Source organism: Artibeus jamaicensis, unplaced genomic scaffold (assembly GCF_021234435.1).
Source record: "Artibeus jamaicensis isolate MK-2021 breed Jamaican fruit bat unplaced genomic scaffold, CSHL_Jam_final scaffold_833, whole genome shotgun sequence".
Classification (NCBI taxonomy): domain Eukaryota; kingdom Metazoa; phylum Chordata; class Mammalia; order Chiroptera; family Phyllostomidae; genus Artibeus; species Artibeus jamaicensis.
In genome coordinates, this window is record NW_026522056.1 from 13,913,337 (window position 1) to 13,940,855 (window position 27,519).

General features: G+C 49.9%; 1 protein-coding gene across 8 annotated transcripts in view; it reads right to left on the reverse strand.

Moving 5' to 3' along the window:
- Positions 1 to 7,488: 7,488 nt before the first annotated feature.
- RBPMS (RNA binding protein, mRNA processing factor) overlaps positions 7,489 to 27,519 on the reverse strand; it is a 162,594-nt gene continuing 142,563 nt past the window's right edge. For 4 of the 8 annotated variants that reach the window (XM_053659926.1, XM_053659924.1, XM_053659927.1 and 1 more), the window contains exons 7-9: positions 24,034 to 24,104; positions 22,628 to 22,697; positions 17,188 to 17,285 (exon numbers count right to left, since the gene is read on the reverse strand). In XM_053659926.1, the coding sequence (XP_053515901.1) occupies positions 17,271 to 17,285; positions 22,628 to 22,697; positions 24,034 to 24,104 (156 nt within the window). In that variant the 3' untranslated portion in view covers positions 17,188 to 17,270. Of the gene's footprint in view, positions 9,087 to 17,187; positions 17,286 to 22,627; positions 22,698 to 24,033; positions 24,105 to 27,519 lie in introns of those variants that run through there. The other 4 variants (XM_037128786.2, XM_053659930.1, XM_037128784.2 and 1 more) reach the window with 4 other exon arrangements.

Below are 27,519 nucleotides of genomic sequence, written 5' to 3' on the forward strand. Positions count from 1 at the left end.
CCTGAGTTGCATGCCTGGGTCGGTCTGGTGGATCTTTCCTGCCCGACCCTGCTCTGCTGCTGGCTCTGCCCCTCCTACCGGTTTGGCTGAAGGTTTCATTGTTGTCATACTTGCGTATACTTCAATTTTCTGTGGTTTGGCTGCGTTTTTGTTGCTAAAACTTTGTTGTTTTTAAACTTGGTTGTGCAAGGAGGCACAGTGCTTCCACCTACACCTCCATCTTGGCGGAAGTCCCTTAAGAATTTTTGAATCTGTTGTATATTCATGCGGCATAGTGGTGGGTAGTTTTCATTTCTGGGTAGTATTCTCTTTTTTCTTTCGTATCAGGGTAATGCTGGCTTTGTAAAATGAGTTTGGGTGTGTTTTCTTTTTTGTTTGTTTTTTAAATTCAAGAAGGATTGGCATTAATTCTTTAAATGTTTGGTAAAATTTTTCTTGTGAAGCCATCTGGTCCCGAGCTTTTCTTTATTGAGAGGGTTTTTTTTTAATTACTGATTCAATCTCCTTACTAGTAATTGGTGTGTTCAGATTTTCTGTTTATTCCTCATTTCAGACTTGGTAGAGTATATATTTCTAAGAATTTTTCTGTTTCTTCTAGATTATCCAGTTTGTTAGAGTATGCTTGTAGTGTAATAGCCTTTTATGCTTCTTTGTATTTTTGTGGTATCAGTTGTAATGTCTCCTTTTTCATTTATAACTTTGTTGATTTGGGTTCTCTTTTTTCCTTGTTAAGTGTAGCTAAAGGTTTGTCAATTTTGTCCTTTGAAAGAACTAACTCTTACTTTTGTTAATATTTTCTATTCTCTATTTCATTAATTCTCTAATCTTTATTCTTTTTTTCCTTCTGCTAACTTCGGGATCAGTTTGTTCTTTTTCTAGTTCCGTAAGCCATAGAGTTAGGTTGCTGATTTGAGATCTTGTTTCTTAATGTTTATTGCTATCAGTTTTCCGCCTAAAACTGTGTTTCTTGCATCCCATAAGCTTTGATATGTTTTTGTTCATCTCAATGTGCTTTTTTTTTGTTTCTCCTTTAATTTCTTCTTCAATTCATTGGTTATTCAGGAGAGTGTTTAATTTCTGTGTGTTTGTGAGTTTTTTAGTTTTTCTCCTGTTACCGATTTCTAGTTTTCATAATCATTGTGGTCAGAGAAGATACTTGGTATACTTTCAGTCTTTTGGAATTTGCTAAGATTGTTTTGTGGCCTAACATATGGTTTATCCTAGAAAATGTCCATGTGTGCTTGATAAGAATGAGTATTCTGCTGTTACCAGTTCTGTATGTGTCTGTTAGGTCAGTTTGCTCTGTGGTGGTGTTAAAATCTGTTCTTTCCTAATTGATTTACCTGTCCCGGAGGACATAGCCATTGTTGAAAGTGGGCTAGGCTATTAAAGTTCCCAACTGGTTTCCTACTGGTGTTTATATGTCCTTTCATCCCTGTTAGTTTTTTTCTTTATATATTTGGGTACTCTGATGTTGGGTGCATAAATGTTTATACTTGTATCTTCTTGGTGGATTAACCCCTTTCTCATGATATAATGATCTTCTTTGTCTCTGTCTGATGGATATAAGTGTAGCTACACTTTTCTTTGGACACTATTTATTTAAAGTATTTGTTTCCATTCTGTCATTCTCAGTCTGTCTGTCCTGTTAAGGTTTAAGTGAGTTTCCTTGCGGGCATTTGGTTCTTGTTTATCCATTTCAGCTATTCTTTGTATTTTGATTGGGTAATTTAATCCACTTACATTTAAAGTAATTATTGCTAGGTAAGGACTTACGGTTGCTTTTGTGGTTTTCTGGCTATTTTGTATGCCTAGTGTTCCTGTTTCATATCCTGTGGTCTTTTGTGTGTTTTGTTATCTTCTGGTACAGTGTGCTTTGACTTTGTGTCCTTTTGTGTAACTACTATAGGTTTTTCCCTTATGGTAACCATTATGCTTCCATAAATACCTTAAATGGGTGATGCTTTGAAGTTAGTTTACCTGCCTGGTGCAGTGGGAGAACCAGCTCCAAAGCCAATAAGGCTCCTTGTGGCCTCAAGTTCTCTGGCCAGACAGGGACACTGGGTTGTCACTGCAGACTTAACAGCTTTGCCTGCCAAACTCTGAACTTTTCAGTGTTCTGGCCAGGTTTTTTGGTCTTTGGGGCTGGGAGCTTCCCTTAGCAATGGTTGGGGCTATTACTCAGCTCCCATGCCGGTGAAGGGAGGGACTTGCTGGTTTGGGAGGGGCCAGGAGCTGCTCTCAGCAGTGGGTGAGTCCATGGCGTAACTCCCCTGCCTAGGCATAGCCAAGGAACCCCAGGTGAGTGGCACTGGCTCTGAAGATGGTCAGCTCTGCTTGCCTCTCACCTGCTCGAGCATTGCTGGGCTACACAGCTTCTAAGTCTTCTTGTCAGCCTTTGTGGTCAGGCAGGGCTGGGAGCTTCACTCAGCAGTGGGTGGGGCAAAGGAAGGCCAGGCTTCATGGCTGGCAAATCCAAGCAGGACCCAAATCAGGCATATCTGCACTCTGCTGATTTTCCTGGTTGGGCTGTGACATCTCCTTGGTTCTGCAGATGAGCAAAGGCTGGTTGGGGTTATTACAGTCATGAGCTGCTTAACAACAGGGTTATTTCCTGACAAATATGTTGTTAGGCGGTTTTATTGTGCAAACATAACAGTGTACTTACACAAAGTTAGATGTCATAGGAATTGCATGTGCTATACTTTTATACCACTGGCAGTACATTAGGTTTGTTTATACCCACCTGCATTGCCACAAACACATGAGTGATGTATTGTACTACATTATGATGTCTCTGTCACTAGGCAATAGGGATTTTTCAGCTTCATTATAATCTTATGAGACCACCGTCTATATGTGGTCTGTCATTGACCAAAATGTCATTACGCCGTGCATGACCCCTTGGGTGCCACAGGTAGGAACTCGGTCTGCCGAGATCTCGGAGCTGGTGGTTGCAAGGCCCTTTCCCCTTCTCGCCACTCGGACTCTGAGTGGTTAGCCTCCGCAGTCCAGCGGGGTGACATCAAAGGGGGCTCCTAAGAAGCGATTCAACGCTGAGGCAGCTGTTGTTCACCCTGGACACTTTGTTTCCCCTGGAGGAACCGTCAGCTCCGGGAACCTCGGTGTGCTGCTGTGGCCTGCGGAGGGGCAGTGTGGTAGGTGTGTAGCTGCTCCTTGTGCCCTTCTGAGGTCGTCCGTCCTGGTCTCTGGTGCAGGGGAGAGCTTCAGCCTCACCCCGTGTTCTAGAATTCTCTCAGGGGTGTCTCCTCCATGAATTGTTGTTAGTCGTTCTCGTGAGGGAAAACAACATCAGGAACAACCTATGTTGTCATCTTGGGGGTATCACCTGTCACCATTTGTTTCATTGGTTAGATTGGAAATGCATTTCGGACATCTCAAACATGTCCTTTGTTTTGCAAGGAGACCGTCATCAAGGCCTCCATCACAGGTTTCAGGTAAGGTGTTCCAGCCCGACGTGTACTACTAGTGGTTTCTAGCTAAGCCTGTGCTCATCCGTACTTTGTGAATTGGCCTCATAGTTGGTTTCAGTTATTTTGTCTAAACTATTTCAGAAATGAGGAAATTGACATTTAGAGAAATAAAATGTCTTACTAAAATGTCACCTTTGCAAATTCTATGGCTTTACCTCAATCACTTGCCTTTTCTTGTGTTAAGCTTTGATGTCCTTTGCCACCTACTTGGAAGAGAAATTCCTCCCCACGTTGAAGAACTGGGATTGGGTCATCTGGTGACTTGTGGGAGGGGCATAGTTTCTATAGGAAATTCTGATCGTCCAGTTGTGTTTGAAGATTGTAATAAAAAGAAAGAAGAGTCTTTTACCAGTTTTTGTCTAAAAACATCCACCAGAAATTTGAGTTAAAGTTGCTGTCAAGTTCTTCCCTCTGTTCCTTTCTGCTGGATCTGCTGGCTGTTTAGAAATAAGTGGGAACAGGCGTGGCTGGGTGCATTAACAGTTTAGTCTGTATGCATTTGATCTATAATTCATCATAGTCTTTCGAGGCTTTTAAAAGGGGGTAACTAAAAATATAGTTGAGCCTAGACCAAGTGTAAAAAATGCTGCTGTCACATCCTGTAAGTGTAGCCTGATGATGGTGGGACTCTGGGGACAGAGGGGCACTTGACACCTGTGGAGCAGAGGACTAGCAAAAAGGCAGTGCAGGGCCAGGTACTCCTGTTACTCCTGTGCCGGTGTGCTAGGATTGGGGGGGCTGCAGGTACATGGCCCTCGACTGCATCTGGGGGCTGTTTGAGACCACTAGGAGGAAGAACATTCTGCATGTGGCACTAGGGCATTTGGATTTATAAATCCCCCAATTGTTGTAAGTCCCCCAACCGACAGTTTTCCGAGGCACAGAAGATGGTCCCCTCTTCCCTTTTTACCACTGTTTTTACTTGGAAAAGATTCCTTTCTGGGGAGGACTTGGGGTTTTCTGAGGTTTTATTGACTGTTAACAAGGCAGGACCAGCGCTGTTGCCCTGTAGCAAGGCAGGAGTATTGTGCATGGAGACAGCAGAGGTGACCTGTCATTCGAGTATTGCTGTCTTTGGGGCTTCACGTAGGACAAGTCCATCTTTTCCCAGTGAGTGTTTATAGGCCCCTCCTGAGAAAGCAGCAGACATTCTATGGGAGATGGAGGGCTGGGCGGACTAAGTGAGCCTTAGAACACCTGCCCCCGTCCTGGGGCGTGTGCGTGAGCGTGCGTGTGCAGACTGAAGGCCCTTGGGAAACAGGTAGGCTAGGCCCCAGCGCTGTGCTTTTGACCTTCCTCTGGCCGTAGTTAAATATGCAAAAGCACATTTTCTTTTATGAAAGGATTTCCATTAGAAATAAAGGTGGTTGGTGCCCTCCAGCAGAGTGGCAAGGCTGCTGTCCTGGGCCCCTTTGGACAGATAGGCCCATAAAACGAGTGCAGCACCCCTGGTTTGGAGGTGGGCCAACACATTCCTGTGACCGAAACCTTGGGGTTTCAAGGCTCTGTAAAGGAAGCCAGTGAATTTCAGCCACTCAGAATTTTGCAGGGGTTATACTTCAAAGGACATTCATTCCAAACTTACCTTCAGGTAAGTGAAAACACAGAGGAGTAGTACTAGCAGGAGAGGACAGTCAACTGTAGCCTGAATCCAGAAACACCCAAGAACTACTTTATCTTGTAGTTGACTATTTTAAGAATGTGAACTTTCTTGCTGAGCTGCTCACACCCAAGCCCCCTGCCTTCTAGTTTTGGGGGAAAAGCTCTTTTGTCCAGGTAGATATTTTAACTTGAGCATCATTTCTCATTCAATTTAGGCGTTTTTTTTGCTCAGAAGACAAGTTAGGGTTGAATTTAAGCCTCTCAACTATTGGTAATTTAGGGTTAAATAGAGCGGTTCGAGTTTGACTCGAATTTTACGTGAGAGGTGGGTGTGAGCCGTGGAGTGTGGAAGGCTTCACTGGTCTTTACAGGCAGTTTGTTCCGGTTTGTAGGAACAGGACCTCTCCCCGTCTGCTTTATAAAGCAGGATCAGTGTGGCAGACACTCTGAAGTACTGGTAAAACAGAGTGCGGGGTGTTACTGGAGAGCTGCGCAGGGGATGAAACAAAGAATTTGCATGGCATGTTGGCATCTTTGGGGACTTGGGAATGTTAGAGAGCCAGGCCAGTTTAGAGAAGAGTTAGTGCTATTTTGGTCTGTCAAGGAGGTTCTGCAGCAGTGGCAGATAGCTCTAATGTGGCAGTTTGATGGGGTTTTTTTTTTTTTTTTTTCAATTTGGGGGCCTTACATATTCGACTAGCTGATTGCATATGGTTTTCAGATAATATTTTCTTGCCTTCTAAGAATGCTGTAAAATTGACATCACGTGGGGGTGTGACAGAGTGGGTTACCAGTCGAAGAGGAAGAGCAGCTGTGTGCCAGCAGTCTTGCAGCTGGGTAAGGGGTGCTTTTGTCAGCAGTAGGTGGTGACCCCAGTGATAGGAAATGTGCACACCCCCAGCACTGAGCATGCTCACTCAAAGCACTCCCAAATGCCTGGTTGGTTTCTGTGGCCTGACACAGGAATTCCTCCGCTGAGACATGAAATTCAGGAATGTTCCTTATGCAGCACAGCTCAGGACCCAAAGATGCTGTGGGGTGCTGGGGTTCAGGAAGCCTCAGAGATGAGAACAGTAGGAATTGCATGTTGGTCCCATAAGAATTAGGTCCAACATATATACAAACATTGGGTCCAGTGAGTTTGAAGCCTAGATATGAGGCCGTGGCAGTCTAACTTTTACTTTCCAAGTTCCTTTAACTTGTAATTTTGTTAGAGGTGGAAGGTATAGGCCTAGCATTTAATGTTAGGTGCCAGTTTTGTGTAGTCTTATGTACACAAGGGCATGTCTTCCCCTCCCAATAGAGAGGGTTTGCTTCATAATGAAAGAAAAAGATGGCTTAGTTACCATCTTGGTGGAGCCCACACACCAGGACATTATGAAAGTAAGCAAGAGGGAACAACCCTGCTTTTTCTTGTCCCAAGTTCCCAATCCCAAGACACTCTTCCTGTTCAGTAGTTGACAGAAAAGGCAGTTTCTCAGACTGCAGTGGAGCTGGTGTCTGGGTGGTCAGCGGGAACGTATGCGGAGTCCATAAGCACCACCCAGACCTGTCACTTGCACATCACTAACGGCCATCACCACGGTGGTGATTGGAGCACTCACCCAGCCATCCCAAGGCCCCTTGTGAAAAAGACTATGGAAGTAACTGTTCGGGCAGTGACTGGGTGAGGGTGGCCCAAGGTAGACAGGAGAGGCAGTGAATCTCCTTTGGGGGGGTGATACCCCCAGTTCCTAGGCTGTCTGGCCAACCTCTGGTGCCTCTGAGTAAGGTCAGAGTGCAAAGCTCCATTGTCAAGGTCAAGTCTGTCATGGAGCCGCGCTAGGTGTGGCCCTCAGCCTGGGCAGGACTGCAGAAAGCTGAGAGCTGGCTGTCTGCTGCTATACCCGGGCTCCCAGCTATTGGAAGGCTGCGAAGGGGACCTGCTCTTGGTGATGGTCTCCTCTGCGAAAGGGACAGGAGATCCAAACCACCAAGCCAGGTCACTGCCCAGCAAGACTAATAGTTGTCTGTGGTGGCTGCCATTACTTGGAACTGAGCACTGTGCTTTCCCTCCTTCCTCCTCCTCCTCGGGGAAGAAGGGTTGGCGAGTATATATGAGAAATGCTTTTATCACCTCGGCTATTAGGGTTTGACTTCTCACTTAACTGGAAACCGTAAGTGATTATAGATTTCAGATAATCTGGAGCTAAGCGTTGTAGGCTGAGGTGGATGTGCAGTCAGCAGAGGTGTGCGGTTCTCTGCGGTCCTCCTGCCAGGTCAGGAAGGCGCCAGGGAGGGCCATGGCCTGCGGCGTCCACATTGCTCACTGATTCCCCAGCACACAGCATCTGTGGGGGTCATTCGCACCCTCCCAGCCCTGTCTCCTCCTTTAGCCTCTCTGTCCGTACCTCAAGGGCCACTGCTTAGCTCTGTTGAGGCCTGCAAATGGTAGGGGAATCTGCTGGCCCCTGGTCTGCAGTGCGGTGTGCTCTTGGTTGATCGTGCAAAAAGAATTTGCCCAACGGTGGCATGACAGCTGGAATAAGCACTTTATTTTTAAAAATGACAATAGAAAAGTACCATTAAGCAATTTGTGAAAGTGTAATAGACTGTATGGAAGTTGCTGTTTTCCTTAGAAACAACAGTATAGAAGTTTCACCGAGAGCACAGTGGCGAAGGCATGAGCACGGCCATCCCCGTGCTGCTCTGAGGGCCCTTGGCCTTGTTTCTATGAGGGAGAGAGCCCCTCTGCCCTGGCTCCCCTTATCTTCTGTCAAAGAAGTCTTTCAAGGTCATCATTTCTTATGGAAAAGAATGAAACCCAAAATGGACCATATAATCATGAAAACACTGAAGTGTTTATTTAGCACAACATGAGATCAGTTAAGAAAGATCTTGACCATGTTTAGCTATATCAGCAGTTGAAATTCTTAGGTCAATATATATATTTTTACACATGGCTCTTCTATAAAAAGAGGGGAGACTGACCTATCAGACTCTGGAAATGTGTCAGCTCACAGTGCAAGACCGACATTGTGGTTCTGGAGGAGTCTTGAGGCAGGCCAAACAGTGCTCCGTCTCTCCATGGGCCGCCCAGTGTGCACGCGGCCTTCAAGACTGTTTTAAATGGCTCGTTCGGCACGGTGCTGCCAAGACTTGGGAACACCAGTCAGCCTATGTTTTGCAGAATCAGTTGGGAAACAGGAGCTGCCCCCTGCAGCCACGTAGGTGGCGCACACTCCGCTCCTGCCTGAGGCAGTGCCAGCCCCCCAAAGCCAATGTTTGCCCTTTTCAGCGAGACAGGCTCTGCACCTGCACTGGGGGTTGGTAATACGCCTGTGTCACCAAGTTTCTCACCTGTGGAGCGGCCAGGGTTTTCTAAGGGCGCACTTCGATCAGGAACCTGTACCAGAGAGAGGCTTCTGGGCCCAGCCGTGAACGTGTCACCAAGGTAAGCTCCTGGGGGCTTTTGGTGGTCTTGCAGGGGCGTTCTCCTCGCACCACCAGGGCACACCTAGTCCTGCAGCATCGAACACCACGTTTCTAACTCACCCTGGACTCGGGCCAGGCACGGATTTCTATACATTCACAATACGTTCTGGAAATTTTCATATTTAAAAACATGCCTCAAACATGCAGCTTATTTTAGAGGGAAAAAATAGATATTTTTAAGTACAGGCATTCAAAAGTCAAGCACAAAAATTGTGTAAGATCTAACCCAGTGTACGATCATCCATCCTGTTAAATGTTTGGTATAAAAATATTCACTCTTGGTTTTATTGTTGACATCTTTTATGTTCTGTTTGAAAATACCTCCAAACTGTACAGAAATGTATGTCAGATCATGCATTCACAAATAACACACTATTTCTTACAATTATACAGTGTAAAAGAGTAAAACATTTTTATTATATTTATTTTCTTCGGGGGGGAAAAAAAACCCAGATGTGTGATAGAGGCTGCGGCAAAGTCTTGAAGGGATCAAAACTGGGCAAGGTTTTTTCAAGCCTGAAAGAGAAAGAGATGTGTGAGGGAAGCAAACTTCACAGTAAGTGTGCGCAGTAATTCCTCCTGGCTGCGGGGCTGTGCTCGGAGAACTCGTGCTTTAGAAACTCTCGTCTGGGAAGTTCTCAGCGATTCCCTACGAAAGCGTGTGTGCGCCACCGTGGAATGCGTTTACTGACTCGCCAGTAAAGACCACACCAGAGTATTCGTCTTACCCAAGGTAATCCTTAATTTTCATTCAGCTCCTCTTACTAGAAACTTTTCAACACCTCCTTTCTCTCTGCAGTTGCAAAGAAGTGCCCCCATTTGTGCCCTGTGGTAGAAAAAAGGGCCTTCGGAATAATCACTGAGGCTTTTTGACCGCCACTGGCAGAGTCCCTCCTCCCAGGGTTTGCTTTGCTCCCTCGCACACCCCGTTGTGCCTGGGCTTACTTGACTGGGTACAGGCGGGCCGCCCTGGGAAGCCGCCCCGGGAAGCCTCCATTACTGCCCGCGTTCCATCAGAGTTCACTTTTCTCTCTCCGGGCCCCTTCTTTTCTTGCCATCATTTTACCTACATACCAGACTCACAAATTTGTGGTTGTAGAAGAGGCATATGCTGGAATAAAACAGCATATACTAGAATTTTGTACAGGGAAATGCTTATTTGTGAATGGGAAGAGGCTAGAAAGTAGCATTATTACTGAAAACCCATATTATTGTCCTAAGTTAGACTTATTAGCAGTAAAACCCGAAATCGTAAACATTCTGGTGAACACTCAGACCTAGCGAATGGCGTGATCTTAGAAAAGACTCCTCCCCACACCAGGAATGAACAGTGCCTGGTGGAGCTGAACTCTGACCCCGTCACAGACTGGTTTGCAGACATAACTAACAACAGTGGGTCATGAGCCAGGAGCCCCAGTGTGATAGCTCAGTGGCCCCTTTGACCCCACCTGCCGCCTCTACTTCAACAGGATTTTCTGAGACAGGAGGAAGGGAACTCTGGCCTTGCTTCCTGACTCTTCTGCCAGCCCTGATACCCAGCACAATCGAGGGACCAACCCTACTCACCAGAGCTGGGTGAGGGCCCAGCCTGCGCATACCTGTCTTTGGTGTAGCTTACGTGTCCTGTGATGGATTGATTCTTTGTGAACAGGGTCTGCATGACCCCTCTTGAAACTTACGTCTCTTCTACTGTGCTCTGATTTCTCCCCAGTAGGGGAGGAGGCTCTGGGATCGCACTATCCGTGTGTGCAGCATGGAGCAGCCCTGGGAGGGTGGCAGGAGAGAGTGCCTGGGCCGGGGGTAGGGATCCCAGGCTTCAGGGGGCTTATCCCCACAAATGTCTGATCTGCTTGTAACTAAAGGATCCTCCCCTCAAGTGTGAAGAGACAAGGCCCCCAGCTCTACTGCCCAATCACCACCTATCAGCGGAGGAGGAAAGCCAGCTTAAAGGAAGTGGATGTGAAGCCAGTCCCCCCCCCCCCCCCACCCCGAGTTCTTGGCTTGTCAGGCCTGGAATGACACCTTCCACGTCATCTCAGACTGACCATGTGCCAGGAGCCCAAGTTGTGTGTTGATGCCAGGAAACCATTTCTGAGGAACAACAGTCACCGAGGCTGTTCATACTTGGGAACAATTCACAGGGGACAGCACTTGGCTGCCCTTCAGACTCTGGAAACCAGGGGGGCCTTGCCAACGGCCGCCTACAGAGCACCACCAGCTTGGAGAGGGCCACCTTAGGAAAGCAGCCGAAACTGGATGTGGTTACCAGGCACTGAGAGCAGCGGTCTGAAACCAAAGCTGCCATACTGCTTTCAGGGCCTGAATGAAGAGGCAGGAACATCAGCCACACATGATCATCTCCTTCCCACAGGCTAGATGAAGTCCCTGCCGCCTCCTCCAGCCCTTGGCTGTGCACGGTAAGGGGCCTGGCTGGTCTGTTTCTGCTTTCTTCTCTGCAGAGCTCACAACCTTCTTTGAACAAATGCCCGTTACTAGTCCTGACCAGTTCCTGGACATTTCTGCCATGATCTCAAAGGCAACACGTCTAACCTCAGACTCGGCAAACCTTCACACAGCTCCTGACCCCTTCCCTGTCTTTGTTCCTGTACCCAGCCCCGGCGCTCTCAGATCCTTCCGCCAGCTGCTGACATCACCACTATGGGTTTGCCTCTCCTGGTGTGTTTCTGACAAATGTCTTCAACCATTTTGCTTCAGGCAGCAAGATGACCGATTCCTAAAGCAGCCCCTCCCCCAGACCCAAATCCCTAACACAATCCTCAAGGCTCCTGAAAAGCTTGGTCATGTTCTTCCTCCTTCCCCCACCCATTCCTGATCCCACTTCCTCCAAGAGCTCTCACAGGATCTTCTTGGATTCTTTTCTTAAAACCATTTTTCCTCTACCCCAGGAGAGTCACTTGGACTGTGTGGCAAATGAGACGGACAATGGACCACTAACGGGATGTGGCACTGAAACTCATCTGTGCCCGGGGTTGAGACAGGAGCGGTGCCTGGGGACCCAGGCGCACCTCTGCAGGCGCCTCCTACAGGAGGCTGACACGGGGAGAATGGGAAGGGGCCTCTGGGTGGGGAGTCTCTAGTTTCCCGAGCTTTTCTTTAACTGCTGTGCAGCTAAGTCTCACATGGGACAAGAATGTGTCCCCATGGCCACAGATATTCCCAGGCTGAACAGAAGGTCAAACTGTGGCTATTTCAGTCCCTGTAAACAAGGGAAAGGTTTCACTAGGAATGGAGTTCAAGCCTTGGAATGTACTAACAAGAACATTTTAAACAGAACGCAAAGACATCTGAGAACACGGAGCACCAGGGGGGAGAGGGCCGGGCTCTGTTCAGAGAGCAGCTTCCCCTCACGGAACCTTTCCCCAAGGGCGTCACCTACAGCCTGCATGTGGTGGGACAGACAAGGGAAGAAACTCTTAAAAGTCTCATCAGAGGTGAGTCACAGCTGTTCCGATTTTAAGATACTAGAGACTGTTTCCTGATATTTTAAGAACATTATACAGTTCTAAAACACTCTTTCAATTGTCCTTGCTCAGAAGGATCATTATGTAGCCCTCAGAACTCGGACACAGGCAGGGGTGGGGTTGGGGAGGGGGCCACGCGAAGACCCGGCGGGCCAGTTTCCCCTCAGCTCTCCTCCTGTTTGTGGAAGTGCCTTGTGAGCCTGTTCTCACAGCAGTGAGAAAACACTGTCTCCTCCCGGTCCGTCCACACATACAGAAGCCTCTCAATTTATGATGGGGTGACGTGCCCATAAACCCATGGAAAATTCTGTTAAGTTTAAAATGCATCTGATACAGAACATCATCACTTAGTCTACCTTAAACGTGCTCAGAACATTTACATTACAGTACAGCTGGGCAAAATCTACCACAAAGCCTATTTTATAATAAAGTAAATTAAAGACTTAAGACCGCAAACCATAACACTCCTAGAAGAAAACATAGGCACTAAACTCTTGACATCTGAGCAATATATTTTTGGATATATCTTCTTGGATAAGAGAAAAAGAAGTATGGATGGGACTACTACATCGAACAAAAGTTTACACACAGCATAGGTAGCCATCAACAAAACAAAAGGGCAACCTCCTGAATGGAATAAGATATTTGCCACTGAGACATCAATAAGGGATTCGTATCTAAAATATAAAGAACTTGTATAACTTACCAAGAAACCCAAACAGTCCAATTAAAAAATGGCAAAGGACAAGAATACACTTCTCCAAAGAAGCCATGTGGATAGCTAATAGACATGCAAAGATGCTCAACATCATTAATCATCAGAGAATTGCAAATTAAAAGCACAATGAGATACTACCTCACACCTGTTAGAATGGCTTTCATTGTCCAATCAGCAAACAAGCGCTGGGGAGGATGTGGAGGAAAGGGAGCCCTTGTTCACTGTTGGTGGGAATGCAGACTGGTACAGCCACTGTGGAAAACGGTATGAGGTTCCTCAAAATATTAAAACTAGAACTACTGTACAACCCAGGAATTGCACTTACAGGTATTTATCTGAAGAAATACAAAACACTTAATTTCAAAAGATATGCACCCTGTGTTCATTACAGCATTATATAAAATAGCAAGACATGGAAGCAGCCTGAGATCCCACCAACAGATACACGGATAAAGAGATGTGCTGTGTACGCAGTGTGAAACTACTCAGCCACAAAGAAGGAAATCTTACCATTTGTGACAACATAGGTGAACCTAGAGAAACACAAATACCATATAATTTCACTTACATGTGGAATTTAAAGAAAATTCCACAAACATACGGAGAACAAATTGATGGCTGCTGAGGTGGGGGGAGTTGGGGTTGACTGGTGAAGGGATCAAATAGTCATGGGAATGCATAGTACAACAGCATGGGGACTAGACTCACTAGTATGGTAACTGGTGTCAGATGGGTACTAGTCTAGGGGTGGGCAAAGGTAGGTTTACAGTTTATATGGGAAAAAAGTCACGTACAAATATAAACCTACCTTTTCCCATAAACCTACCTTTTCCCATCTCTGTAGCTACACCTGAAACAAATATATGTCAACTGTAACAAAATAAAAATTACAATAAACTTTTTAATCTCATGTACACAAAATGACAATGTCCAAAGAATGCTGTCAACTAAGTACGCTGCGGAGTATTGGCTGTTTCCCTTCATGATAGTGGGTCTCACTGCCCAGCATCACGAGAGAGGACTTACCACCTACTGCTAGTGTAGGAAAAGACCAATATTCAGACTCTGAAGTAAGGTTTCTAGTGAATGTGTATCACTTTTATGCCATCATAAAGTCAAGCCTCTGTAAGGCAGGGGCCATCTTTACTTATTTACTACTGATTTTCCCTCCAGAGTTTCTCTAACATTCAAGAAGTCGCCCTCCATCCAACTCCCAACAAACATGGGATGTTTTGGATATATCCAAAAATATATTGCTTAGATGTTAAGAGTTTAGTGCCTATGTTTTCTTCTAGGAGTGTTATGGTTTGCAGTCTCTTCTGTTGATGAGAGTGGTTTAAGTTCAGAGACTTCTGGCCAAGATGGAGGCGTAGGCAGACACACCTTCCCAGTGATGCGAAGGAAAGAAACGTTAGACCGGAAAATGAGAGGCTTAGAAACACCCAGGGCATCTTTAAATATTCCAAACTTATTTCAACAAATAGTGAAGGAGAACTTTCCCAATCTGGCAAAAAAAATAGACTTCCAGGAAGCTCAGAGAGTCCCAAAGAAGTTGGAACCAAGGAGGAACACACCAAGGCACATCATAAATATCCAAGATGAAAGATGAGAGAATCTCCTTAAAAAAGCAGCAATACAAAAATGAGACAATTACCTACAAAGGACTTCCGATCAGGCTGTCAGCTGATTTCTCAAAAGAGACCTTACAGGCAAGAAGGTGCTGGAAAGAAGTATTTGGAATCATGAAAGGCAAGGACCTGCATCCAAGATTTCATATTCAGCAAAGCTATCATTTATAATACAAGGGTAAGTAGAGTGCTTCCCAGGTAAGGTCAAGTTAAAGGAGTTCATCACCCAGCCTTAATTATATTAAATCTTAAAGGGACTTACCTAAGAAAAAGATTAAAAATATGAACAGTAAAATGACAACAAACTCACACCTATTAACGGAACCTAAAACAACAACAATAAAATTAAGCAAACAACTAGAACGGGAACAGAATCACAGAAATAGAGATCGCATGGAGGATTATCAGCAGAGGAGGGGGAGAAAAGGTACAGAGAATACGCAGCATAAATGGTAGGTAGAAAATAGATGGGGGAGGTTAAGAATATTATAGGAAATGTAGAAGCCAAAGAAACACGTACCACCCATGGACATGAACTAAAGGGGAGGGAATGTGGGCAGGAGCAGGTGTGCGGCGCAGAGGGGAATAAAGGGAGGGAAATGGGACAACTGTAATAGTATAATCAATAAAATTTAAAAAAATTAAGTGGTTTAGTTTTTCATTTTATACCTGTGAGACTGATTTTTTAAAAATCAAATGCTGGTATTAACTTGTAATTTAAAAGACTGGTTAACATTTTAAACGGTTCACAATCTCTAGAGAACAGTCCCCATAGTTAGAAATTCCTTCCTAATTCTAGACGCAGTCGCCTGCCACAGTAACCTGCAAGCTGCCCAGCCCTGGCTCTCTTCCCCAAGGGCAGGCCTCGGGCAATGTCCTCTTACTTCAGCTTTCAAAAGAGGAAAGCTTCCACCAAACTCATTCTTGGAGGCCCAGGAACAGGTGAGCCCCCCTCAAACGTGGCTAGTGCCAAAGGCACCCACCCTAATTTCAGTCATATCTGCAACTTGACACTCAGCTGCTCACTCAGGAGCAAGCCCCAGTTCTCCCCCATTACCGGGCCCTCCTGTTGTCTGCGTAAAGTCACCACGTGCTCCCCCTGCTGCTTCCTGACTGGGCTCATCGGCACATGACCTGAACTACTGGTGTTTGCGTCCACTTACTGCACTTAAAAGTCACTGTTCTAACCAGTTTCCAAAAATATTGTATAGGTGGCTTTTAACTGGTCTTCGAGTATCCACAGAGAAGGGAGAAGAACAGTATCTTCTTGTCTTTTAAAAAAGCTTTACTAAGTGATAATACCAGTAAGAAAAAAATACAATAATATTGTGGGCATTATTATTAAAAACTGACAAAAGGAAAACCTAGTAATCAGGCAGTAGCTCTTAGATACTAATTCCCCTAATAGATCAGGGGGAATTAGTAGGATAAGAACACTACTGCCCTAAGTGATGTGGCAAACCCTTAACATGTTGATAAGTTTGGGTGGTGTGAGAAACCGACATCAGTGGGAAAAAAGACCCAGGAGCAGGTTGCCAGCCTCCTGCCCGGCCAGGCACGGGAGGCGGGCTGCAGAGCCCAGTGCAGACAGTGCGTGTGCTTCTGGACAGGCGCCGAATGTTACTGTTCTCAAGACAGAGTGACTCCAGCACCTCTGTCCTTAGCAGGAATCTTGCCCACTTGCTGACTCATCTTTTCTTGAGCCCCCCCCCCCCCCCATAGGGATGAAATTTGCCACCTTATTTGGGCTGAAACGAAACCACTGTCAGCCTGCCCCTGGCACTCCTGCTGCTCTAGGCCAAGCTCTCCCGAGAGACTGGAAACCCCCGAGCGTGCTGACAGGCAGGTCACCTCTTGGGAATGCCATGTTGTCTACTTCTAGCAGTGAGTGTAGTTTTAAAGCAGTGAGCTGAGAAGTGGCACCTGGTGTTGACTGAAAACACAGGCATGTCACCAAAAGGATCGCCCGCTGGGAAAGCCCAACATCTGCAGGAATCCCATGAGAACCCTGTATCATTCGGTCACACCCAAGGGCAGTCACTGTGCAGTCAGTCTTGGTCCTCAGCCGTCTCCCATCTCAAACAGTTTGGCTCTGGACCAGCTGTTCATGGCAAACGTGTGGGCTGCTGAACCAACTTCAGTTCTCGCCCTGACAACCCTGTTATGCTGGTACCTGTATGATCAGTCACACGCCTCTCTGCAAGTGTATGATTCAGTTTTTGAACAAATCATTTCTCCAAGAGCCTCCCAGAATGAATTAAGCTCGAGAACCAAACTATTTGGTATTGTTTAAAGAGGCTCATAAAACTGTCCTTGGGTCATCAAGGAAGAGCTGCACTACCTTCAGTGTAATTGGATTCGTACATCAGGAGGAATATACATGCCACATCTGCAAAAGATCCCCACCGAAGTGCTCAAATACCTTAAGTGGAACATCTCATTCACTGATGCTGCAGAATGAGCAGACGCTCATGGCACAGCCGTCCGAGGCTGTGCTGACAACCAAGTACCAGGGCTCCACGCTTTGAGAGTTTGCAAAACTCTCAGTGGCTGCCCTGAGATGGCCTTGCCTAAGCAGGCCACGGTTGGAGGAGGAAATGAAGAACCAACCCCTACCCAGAGCCTCCACACCAGCATGTCTCAACTCAGAGCACCTAGTGGGACAGGTGTATCTCCCAGACCACTGGGACCTGGGTTTCCCAGGTGATGCTGGGTGGTGGTCGACCCCACCCTAGGACACACTGCTTCACAGGGCCTGTTCCGCCTCCGGCTTTGGAACTCACCAGCATGCTCCAGTTTTGTGGAACAGCTCCAGAACAGTAGCCACCACTGAAGATTGCATTAATACCCACAAGACAGATTGCAGCCACCATCACACACCTGGAACCTGGGGTGGAGAGAGATCACCAGTTAATTAAGCCCATTAGTGTGCAACAGTCTCCACCCCTAGCCTGGCCTGTAGCTAGGGTTCCCGGGACCTTTATAGACCAGCCTGTTCTGAGAGTCAGATGCGAAGGGACCGCATCTGCTATTGAGCTGAACACAAGCACCACTTGAGAATGAACTTGTATCCGTGGCATGAAAAGCCCACAGCCAGGACGGCCAGCTTAGGATGCTGGAACGAACGAAAGGAGGCTCTCTGGCCAGTGAGACTGTAACAACCAAATACCACCCGTCACAGAGGCGTGAGGAAAGGGCATCTGGAAAACAGTCACGTTTGAGACATCTCAGGGGACGTCGTCACACATTCGAGAGTATGAAGATGGAAACCACCTGGTGGCAGAGCGGCAGCACCAGCTGCTGCCTTTCCCAGGGGCTGGGTCCCCAGGACCGACCAAAGCCCTGCTGAGAAAGCCACAGCACCAGAGGTCCCCAAAGGGAAGGACAGCCAAGACCTAACTACTCCAGTGCCTTCTCAGCCAGAGTACCAACTGGGCAGCCCAAGGTCACAAAACCAGGTCTCTAGGAGATTCCTGTGGGGTCACAGGCACCTCGGAGCTCACCTGTACTCCAAGCACCTGATGGAAAACAAAAACCCAAAAGGAAACATTTGTGAGCATATCCTTCTGTTCTCTAGGGTCTGAGAATTCTGAAATAGGAAGGTGCGGAGACCCAGCAAATACGAAGTGTTTTAAAACTCTCCCTGCAGGCATGGCTGTCTGGGAGCCAGCAGGTGTTCATGAGAATTGCTGGTGTTGAGGAAGGAAGCCCAGCGGCCAGCACTGGGTGCCAATGGCCCTGTTCCCCTCCGACAGTTCTGGCTTCCAGCCCCGGCCGGCACCGCTCTTCGCGCAGGCAGGCTGGCTGTGGCACGCAGGCTTTGTGAGCGGAAGTGCACGTGCACTGCGGCGAGCCTCGGAATCCCCCATAAAGGTCGCACCAGTTCCCGGCACCGGGAGCTGGCCCTCCCGAAGGAGGCCTCGTGGCGCTGGGGTTCAGCTGAAGCCCACTTCTGGGACCCTGCATCAGGCTGAAGGAAAGATCACCTTCCTGGGGCAGCTCTCAGAATTAAGGGGAAAGTTTTCCCCACAATTTCACTATAAAAACATTAAAGGTGAGTCGATGTGACTCTGACGAGACTAGTTACAGTAGGGTTATTTCAGGACAGGAAAATGCTCATCTTCACAATAAAAACTTACTAACTTACCAAACTTCTCTCACGCTTTCTAAACTTGCCAAGACACAGGAGGGAGGGGGGAAGGACGGGGGAGGGAGCACCTCCAGGCAGCAGCAGCAGATGGGGGGGGCCCTCCTGGGGCTGCCAGACCACAGCTGCATCTGTAGGCGCCCACTCTGTAAGCGAGGCTGAGGCGTGCTCTCAGTGTGACCTCGGACTGATGAACAAAATCGGCCAGGAACCCTAGCTGTCACCAGGTCCTGGAGTATAGGGTTTCAGCACCCAGCTGTGCCCTGCCCACTTTTTATATCAATGACATGTGTCCACACACCTGGGCCCAGCGGTGGGCAGAGGGACCACACAGGCCTGTTCTCCAGAGGCACTGGGAGATCACTCCCCGAAGAGCGCACAACACGGGAGGGAAGTCTGGACACGTTCACGTTCGGCTTTACGGAGAGCACATGGGCCTTCCAACTCCCTGTTTTGGCCGAGGGGGATGGGATGGAAGTGCAGGGTCGGGGCCCAGGCTGCTGTAGGTGGCCCTGAGCTGCGACCACTCTCCAGGCCCCACCGGGACTCCACGCCTGGACTAAACACGTGGCTGCCCTCACTGCACTTTTCCTAGGGCCCAGGCGACTCTCCTGGTGCATGTAATACTCTCTGGGGTCTCGAAGACCTCCCAGGGGGACTCGCAGGAAACAGAACATGGGCAACAGTGGCGAAATGACACCTCTGACCGCGTTAGGCTGTCATAACCTCTTGGTGTGAGATGAGCTCATGCACGTGTGGCTGGCAGACGTCTTTTGTTCCGAAGCCTGGAGGACTTGGCAGTGGCTGGAGGGGGCAGGTTCTCGGGCCTGTCCCGCCTTTGTAACTCACAAGGGAAGCTTAACAGATCCCAAGGCTCCAGGGAAGCAGAACCAGGCTCCTCGTGGGGAAAATGGAGCAACCTCTCAGGGAAGGGCTGCCCGGGCGCTCTGTTCTCCGCCAGCGCTCCGAGGGGCCTCGCCTCACTTAAGCCTGCTGTACTCCAAGCCTGTTTACTTCGATTTAGCTCAGGGTGAGCAAGGAGGAGAGGATTAGTGAGGTGAAATTATTCTCTAACCTTGACTGAAGTGAGGTCCGTTCTGACGTGGAGCCCCACATAAATCCGGGAGAACGTCAGGTCTCTGTTCGAAGGGCGTCAGGCTGAGCCTGACTCCGCTGCTCCACCGGGTAAAACCAAGTGCCTGCCGGCCCACATCTGCCCTTGCTTCGCCCGCACCCTCCCATTAGTCAGCTCACGGTAAGGCCAGGGTTTTGTCTGCTGCTGCCGTTTCATCGTCAGCACCCAGAAGAGCACCGTACACGTTGCTGACGTTCAGTGAATGTCTGTGTCATGGAGAAGGGGAATGGCAGACCAGTGCTGGGTCCCACCTCGTTTCTGGGCACGCTGCAGCGTGACAGCATGGTGCCTGGGTCTCTTCTAGGGAGCAGGCGGGGTGACGGGGGGAGCCACGACACCTGTCTGGGCCTGTGTGAAGACTCAGTGCCCTTCCTGCCCCAAACCGTGCCCTGACAGCCACCCAGCACCTGGGACTCCTCTGATCACGGTTCCATCCCGAGGCCCCATGCTCAGCCCGAGCCTAGGCCATGCCACCCAGAACCACACATCGGGAATAAGCAGCTTCAAGTCCTGGCCTTATCTCCTGCCGAGTCCTTCTCTAATTCTGTGATGCTGTTACTGCTGTAATTTCTATGCTGTGGTCGTGGTCCACAGCCAGGGAATTTTCATGAGTTCTTATTAAAGGACCCCTCCCACACCCACCCCAACGCCTAACACGGCCCGCACTGCCACTACCTTTGGATGGCCAAAAAGGAAAGCCACGTGACTCCCACTCCCTGTGAGAAGTGACTGAAAACGTCCTGCGCTTTCCTGCCCTCAGCACACCTGGGAGTCGATCATCTTCAATCGCCAGCATGTATTCTGTCTGGTGTTCTCTGCCACCAGGCGGGATCGTTAGCAAAACCAGGGATGGGTAGACAGAGCTTGTAGTCTAAGCACCACCCATCAAGGAAGATAAGGAACAAATTAAAACACCCCTAACACCCGCCCCTCTGACCGTCCACCTTACACGCTCGCACAGGTCAGCACTCGTGTGCCACACTGACTGGAGCTTTGCTGTGGGCAGGCTCATCGGGAGCTTCCTGAGGTCTCTCTCCCTTCTCTCTCAAATGAATGTGCACGATTCTCACCTATTAGAATTTAAGCTCCTTTGGGGCACAGGCCCGGTTTTGCACATTTTAATATCTAGCACGTAGTCAACATATAATACATGTGTGTTTAAAGAACTAAGAGCTTATTTACTTTTATAGCCACTGATTACCCCCCAGAAACAAGAAGTCAAAGAGGGTCAGTTACAAACCCCTCAAAGCAGGTCTGGGAAAAGCAGGCCCAGGACCACTGAGGGTTTGGAAGGACGGCATCTGCGCCAGGACTGGAGCGCTCGAAGCGCCCCCGCCTACAGTAGTAAGAACTTGAACTGAGGGTGACCTGACCCACTGACTGAGACCTGAGGTCAACAGGGCAACCCATCTTTGGAAAATAAAGCCCGGAACTCGGTGCAAACCCGTGCGGCGCGACACGCCCCGTCACTGATGGGCACCGGCCCAGAGCAGGGGGCCCCAGCGCTGCAGCTTCTCCTGCAGCTTCTCCGGCGTTTTCCCGGTGAGTGGGCCTAAGGCCGCGGGACACCAGCGCTCTGCCCCGGGGTAGTACCTCCTGAGAGAGCGACGATGGCCTCGCGTGGTCTAACAAAGGCACATGGCGCTCAGTACTGATGGTGGGAGAAGCACATCGGTCTAATTGGGAAGTGTTTTTACCTTAGAATGGAAGCTCTCCAAGCAAAGGACCATGACTGTGGTGCCAGCCCGGACGCAGGCAGGCGCACTACAACTTGGCATCCCTGACAGGACAAGGGTCTGGTCCGGCCCTGCCCTCGCTGTCCTGTTTTGTGAGGGAGCAGGACAGACCACGAGAGGACTGACCTGCCATTTAAAAGGGTTACTTTGGGGCAGACTCCCCAAATTCGCACTTCAAAGAAACGGTGCTTAGTACTTAACAAAAAGGCAGTCCAGATACTGAATTAAAAAGGCACTTGGAATTTTCATAGGAATTCTACATTTGTAGGGAAAACATTCATTTGGTAGTGCTCTGAAGTAAGGTTACGCCTAAAGTAAAATGGCACAAAGTTGCCAATTCAGGCCATTGTTTCCCTCAGGACGAGACACTTTCGGGAAAAGCCTACTATAAATAGCCACGCTGTATGTCCCCAACGCAAACACTGTGCATTTCACAAAGCTCAGAGCCTGCGCACTGTGGGGGTGGGACTGTTTGCTCCATGACCTGCCCTCTGCTGACCCACAAGCCAGACCAGGGCCAGAGCCCATTGAATGCAGCAACCTCCCCCCCCCCCCCCCGGGGCCCCACCACTCGCTAGTTCCTGGTCAGGCCCCGTGAACACATGAGGTGCCACCCCTCTACCTGGGGCAGTCACACCAGTGCCACCGTCCGTTCTGCCCTGTGCTGTGTCAGTCTTTAGTGCCCGCCACCTTTAGGTGGTGCACAGGAGACCCATGATCTTCTTGCCAGCACCTAAGACACACCTCCCAGGTAAGTCCCTCTGATAAACTCCTGATGCAGTGCATCTTCTCTCAGCCCCGAGAAATTTTGTGAACGTTACCCAAAGCTGTAACATACATACGTGCGTGCCGGGACGTGAATTCCAATAAACTCCAAAGCTCTCATAATAAACCCCCGTGTAAAGTGAGACCACCTGTGCCTGGAACCTGAGGAAGGCTCTGCTGGCAGCAAGGGCACCGCACTTCAGTAATGAACCCCCGACGCCTGTCCTGCTGAGACCCGCACTGACTGCTGATCGATGAGGCAGGAAGGCCAGGATTCAGTTCTCGAAGTTAGGGGAGCACCCCTCCCTTCTGCCTCAACCCCAGGTGATCATCTCCAAGGCCGGGCGGCAGGTGCGGGTGCCGAGGGAGGACAGAGCTGCCTGCTGGCTGACCGTCTCCTACGTACCAGGCACACGCCACAGCTGTTACTGACGCTAAGTACTTACATAGTATTCAGCAGAACTGACGGGACTTCCAGCCCTGAGAAGTAGCCTCGGAGGGAGGGAGCCAGCGCATCTGGAAAGAGATGTGGGGAGAAGGCTGTGAACCAGGGCTGCCAGTTTTCTGCCTGAGGGGCTGAGAAGCACCACGGTGCTGCCCCCAGATCCCCACCCTGCCCTTTGTGAACTCAGACCAGGCCGTCAGAACGCCCACCTCCAGGAGCCCCAGTGGCCTTCCATTTCAGGACTGCCAGAGTGGCCAGGCTGAAGTCTGGCCAGGACGGGAGATGCTTTCCCCATTCTTTTAGGAAAAGGGTCTGCCTTGTTGGCACCATGTGCTGCCTGGTACCCTGCACACTCTGCTCACTGCTCGGAGGGACGCACAGCCCCATCTCTCCCACTAGGTTTCCAGAGAAGGCAGCCAGCCCCAAACACAAATGGACTCCGTGATGCTTTGTCCACTGGGCAGAATGACAAATCTACTTCGGCAGCTTAATCAAATGCACTTTGCAGCAAAAACCCTTCTTCACCAACAGACGAAGCATCATTCGGGTGGAAATGGAGGTGGCAGGGGCCCGAGGCCTGCAAGGCAACTCTGTAGATCCCAGGGGCTTCTGCCGCCTCTTCCCAGATCTTACAGGTGGGGAAGTGAGCCATGTCCTGGGTATCTCAAAGGATAATCCCCCACGGCCACAGGGCCCAGTGGGCTCAGGGTCACCAGTTCTAGTGATCTGGTACCTTAAGTTGGCTGTCTAAGAAAGGGCCCTAGAAAAGCCCAGGATAGTATCCCCAGCCTTTTCCCTGCACCCCACAAAGTTCTTGGAGTCCCCCTGACGTGCCTCCTGCCCGTCAGAGGGGTCATTTCCTCCCAGGCCGCCAGTACAGGGTGCAGGGCTGCCCTCGGGACTCCCTGCCAACCTGGTAGAGGTGCCCGGTCTCCCCTCGGGGGAAATGGACCTCACAGGGCCACAGATGCATTTTGGCTGTTTGCCCACACCAGGTCCACCTCGGGGAACCCGCTGGGCCAGGGTGCATTTCAGGCCCTCTGAGGGACCACACCAGATCAGGTTACCAGCTCGAGCGGGGCCCCCAGATTATCAGAGGGCAGAGCTGTGTTCCTCAAGAGCCACCAGCAGGCACTGAAGCTCCATTTAAGGCAGGGCCAGAGTCGTTTCAACACATGTACAATTAAAGAGACACAGGACGGGAAGCTTTTCAAGCAAGTAGGCTAAAAACACGTCACTTGGGGAATTCAGGGACGTATGCAGGGCAAAGGAGAGAAACAAAGAAGGGAGATGTGGGAGGCAGGAGGAGGACCAGAAAGGAGAGGGAGGGGACAGTACAGGGGAAGAAGGGAGAGGGCAGAGGGCAGAAGGGGGAGACAGAGACATAAGGAAAAAACGCATACCTACCCATGGTTTATAGCTCTGTGCATCTGAATCCACTTGCTCACTAAGCAAAGGGCAGAGCTGGAGCTGCCTTCCTGAGACAGGTGGGAAAGGGTAGGGCGGGGCACAGCCCTGTGGCAGGTGGAGGGCTGGGAACCTAAACACGGGGGAAGGGGAGGGGTCTGTGTGCACCAGGGCTGGGGGCAGTGGTGGTGGCGGCTGGTGCTGCCTGGGTGTGCGGCCCGGGGCGCTGAGCCCACGATGCCAAGACATGGTGGTGTTCACAGAGGAGATACAGAGCTGCAGGGTGGATGGCAGGAGTCTCGTTTCAGTGCAGGTGACTGCGAGAAGGAAGCCCTCATCTCCCACACACCCAACTCCAGCCTCTCGCGCTCCAGCCTCTTCCACCCACGCAGCCCTTGCACTCTCAATCACACGCGGGCCTGCAGCTCATGGACCAGGAACCCCAGGCCCTCCAGGGCGACGACAAGCAGGCCGATGTGAGCTGTGGGGTCCAGGAAAAGTTGTGCTCAGCTGAGCTGAGGTGGAGTGAAGTCGCCGGCTGGCTGATTCTCGGGAAGAATGTGGAGGTGATGGAGTCAAGACAGGCCCTGAACCCCTTTACTCTTGTGCCTCAAGGCTTGGAAACCCCTGCACTTGTCAAGAGGGCACTCTTCTCATTGCATTCCAGACACCTACGGCTGCCTTTTCTTCCAGTTCCGAGGGTGCATCTGAGCCCACCTTCCAGCAGAGGGCAGTGTCCCCAGGCCCAGCCAGAGCTTCTCATCAGCATTTCTCACAAAGCAGTGGAGCAGCAGGGCTCCTACGACAAAAGGGGTTCAGGCACCTGGCCCAGGTGCACACACTGTTCTGTGCTACTCACTGCTGCCCTCTGGGGGAAAGCAGAAGGTTTAACCCTCACACCCACTTGGGCTGCCTGTTCTGCTGCGATTTTGGCCGCAGGTGGCCACCCCCAGAGTGCAGGGGCTGCTTTAGGTGCACCACCAGCACCAGAGAGACCCCCACTTCTCTGACTCCAGCTCTGTGGACAGTTCCGCAGGGACTCAGTCTATGTGCCTGACCTTCCAGGTAAAACAGTGATCCATCTTCAGGAAAATGCACACCCACTCACACTTGTATGAACTCTCACTCACAATCCTGCATGTGATTCAAGGGGCTTCTGAAGTCCCTGAAAGAACCTCTAACATAGTATCTATAACCCAGACAAACACTGGTTATTTCCTCTGTGCCAGAGACTGCTAAGCACGTCACAAGTACTGTGACACCCCACAGGGAATAAGGAACATGAAGGCCCTGGGACACTTCTCCGCTAGAACTTAGTAACAGGGGCAGCTACCGCTATCCCAACCCTGCAGCCACAGGGCCTGTGGTTCCACTGCCACACTTCAGAAGTGGTCTAAAGCCGACCCACCGAGGCCCCCAACTCCTCGGTGGGGGCTGTTGGAAGAGCAAAACCAAAAATAAAGTGGAATGCTAGAAAAGGTAGTAACTATCCATAAAAGTAATTTCCAGGAGGAAAGTAATGAAGGCCCAGAGGATTACAAGACAGACTGTGACTTCCCCACAATGCTGCCAAGGACAGGAAGACCCCAGCCCGGTGACAGTGGCCTGTGAGGAGCACTGTGCGGCCCTCGCAGAACAACTTGCACTGCGCTATCCCCCTCCAAGCCACCAGCTCCCACTGCCACGTTTGCCCCGCAGCCCGCCAGGTCTGGGAGGGGCACAGCCTCCCTCTAGCAGATCTGGTCGCACACTGCTTATTTAAAGGCTGAGAAGTTCCACAATAAAGAAACCTGTCTGACTTGATTGGACCCTGGGTTCTCCAAGTTTATCGGACCACAGAATCTTTTCATTACGTAACAGCGAATAATAATTGTGGGTGTTGAGAAATGTTGGTCTGGAAGGCCCCATCTAGTGGTGACATTTGCTGGATGTCACCACTAGATGGGACACTACTTAGAGCTGGAAGACCACCGGACCGGTGGGTGCCCGGGACACCCCATCTGTGAGAAGCGGTGCCGGCAGGCTCACCGTTCCGAATGCAGTTGCTTCACCACAGAGCAGGCGCCCCCAGCACCACTCAGAGCCCAGCTCCCCCTGCTTTCCAAGGCATGGATATTCTTGGGCAGATTTCTGCCACTGTGTCTGAGTGTCCTGCCAGGGCTTTCCCAACAGTCACCACTCTCACACAATGACAACGACCTCTGGCCCACCCACTCCAGTGTCGAGGACTGGAGCTCTAGAGCAGCGTCACCAAGCAAAGCCCGGCAGGTCCCGCAGCAAACTCTGCTGCAGGTGGCCCGGCCAGACGCATCCGCGCCTCATCCAGGAAACTCCATGCTCACCAAGTAGACTGATGTTTCCAATGCAATAGAGATGAACCTCTTCAAGGCACTAATTACAGGGTTCTTTTAAATAGTAACTCTCCCCATATCTAAAAAAAGCATTCACCAAAACTGGACAACACTTTCAGGAATTTTGCTTCAAGAAAGAAGGCCCACTAGCGATCACTCTGTAAGGGAACATCCACCCCATACTTCTTCCTTCAACAAGCTGCCACTGTCCAGGCAAACTGTCAAGACTCATGTGAACTGGCTCTGAAGTCAAGGCTGCCACCCTGTCCAAATGAACCGCTGGGGCGGGAGGCCAGGCTTCTCCTGCAGGAGCTCAGGCCTCGCTGCAGCCCAGCCTGAGCTCCTGCAACCCTCCCAGTCCCCTCAGGTGCTGCTGAGGCTGGTGCCGGGCAGGACCCAGATCCTCACCCTGAACACGAGGTCCTGGGCCTGGGCACACCTCCTGCTAACGCCAGCCAAGGTTGGGCTTAAAAAAACCTAAGTCTCTGGGGACAGTTCCCTCTCCTGGGCTTTCAGACCCCCTTCCTGTCTGTCCTCAGCACAAGCCAGGCCCTCACTGCCAGGCAAGTGTGTGCAATGAATGTGCTCAGACACCCCACAGGTTCGCTCAGGACAAGGGCACCCAGGCGCGTAACACTCTGTGTCAGCTTAGGTCCACGATGGTTGCCGGTCATCCATATTTAATGGTGTCAGTCTGTTAATTTTTAACTATGTTTGCCATCAAGGGCCATTAGAGGTCCCCAGGAGCCGAGCTCAGTGAAGCAAGAAGAACTTCGTGGCAGAGTGGATGAGGCTTGAAGTCGGGGTGTCCCACTTTCCTGTCCTGTCACCGAGTGCCAGCCTCCCCACCAGCAGCACAAACCCTGAATAAAACATGATCCCCACTTGGACCTGATTTTCCTTTTTGCCCCTGTCACAACTGGTTTTCTTCAAGGAGGAGTTCACTTGCCACTTATAAAGGTTACATTTTATAATCCCAAAGTTTCTCTGTAGCCTTGGTTTCGTTTGCAAAGCAGTTAGAACTCACATGCGTCTGGCGGTATCTGGGTGCCTGCTCCTGGGAGCGGAGGCCCAGGGCCCTGGGCACGGCCACCTGCCCGGGCGGAGCCTCACCTGCACACACACCACAGCCACA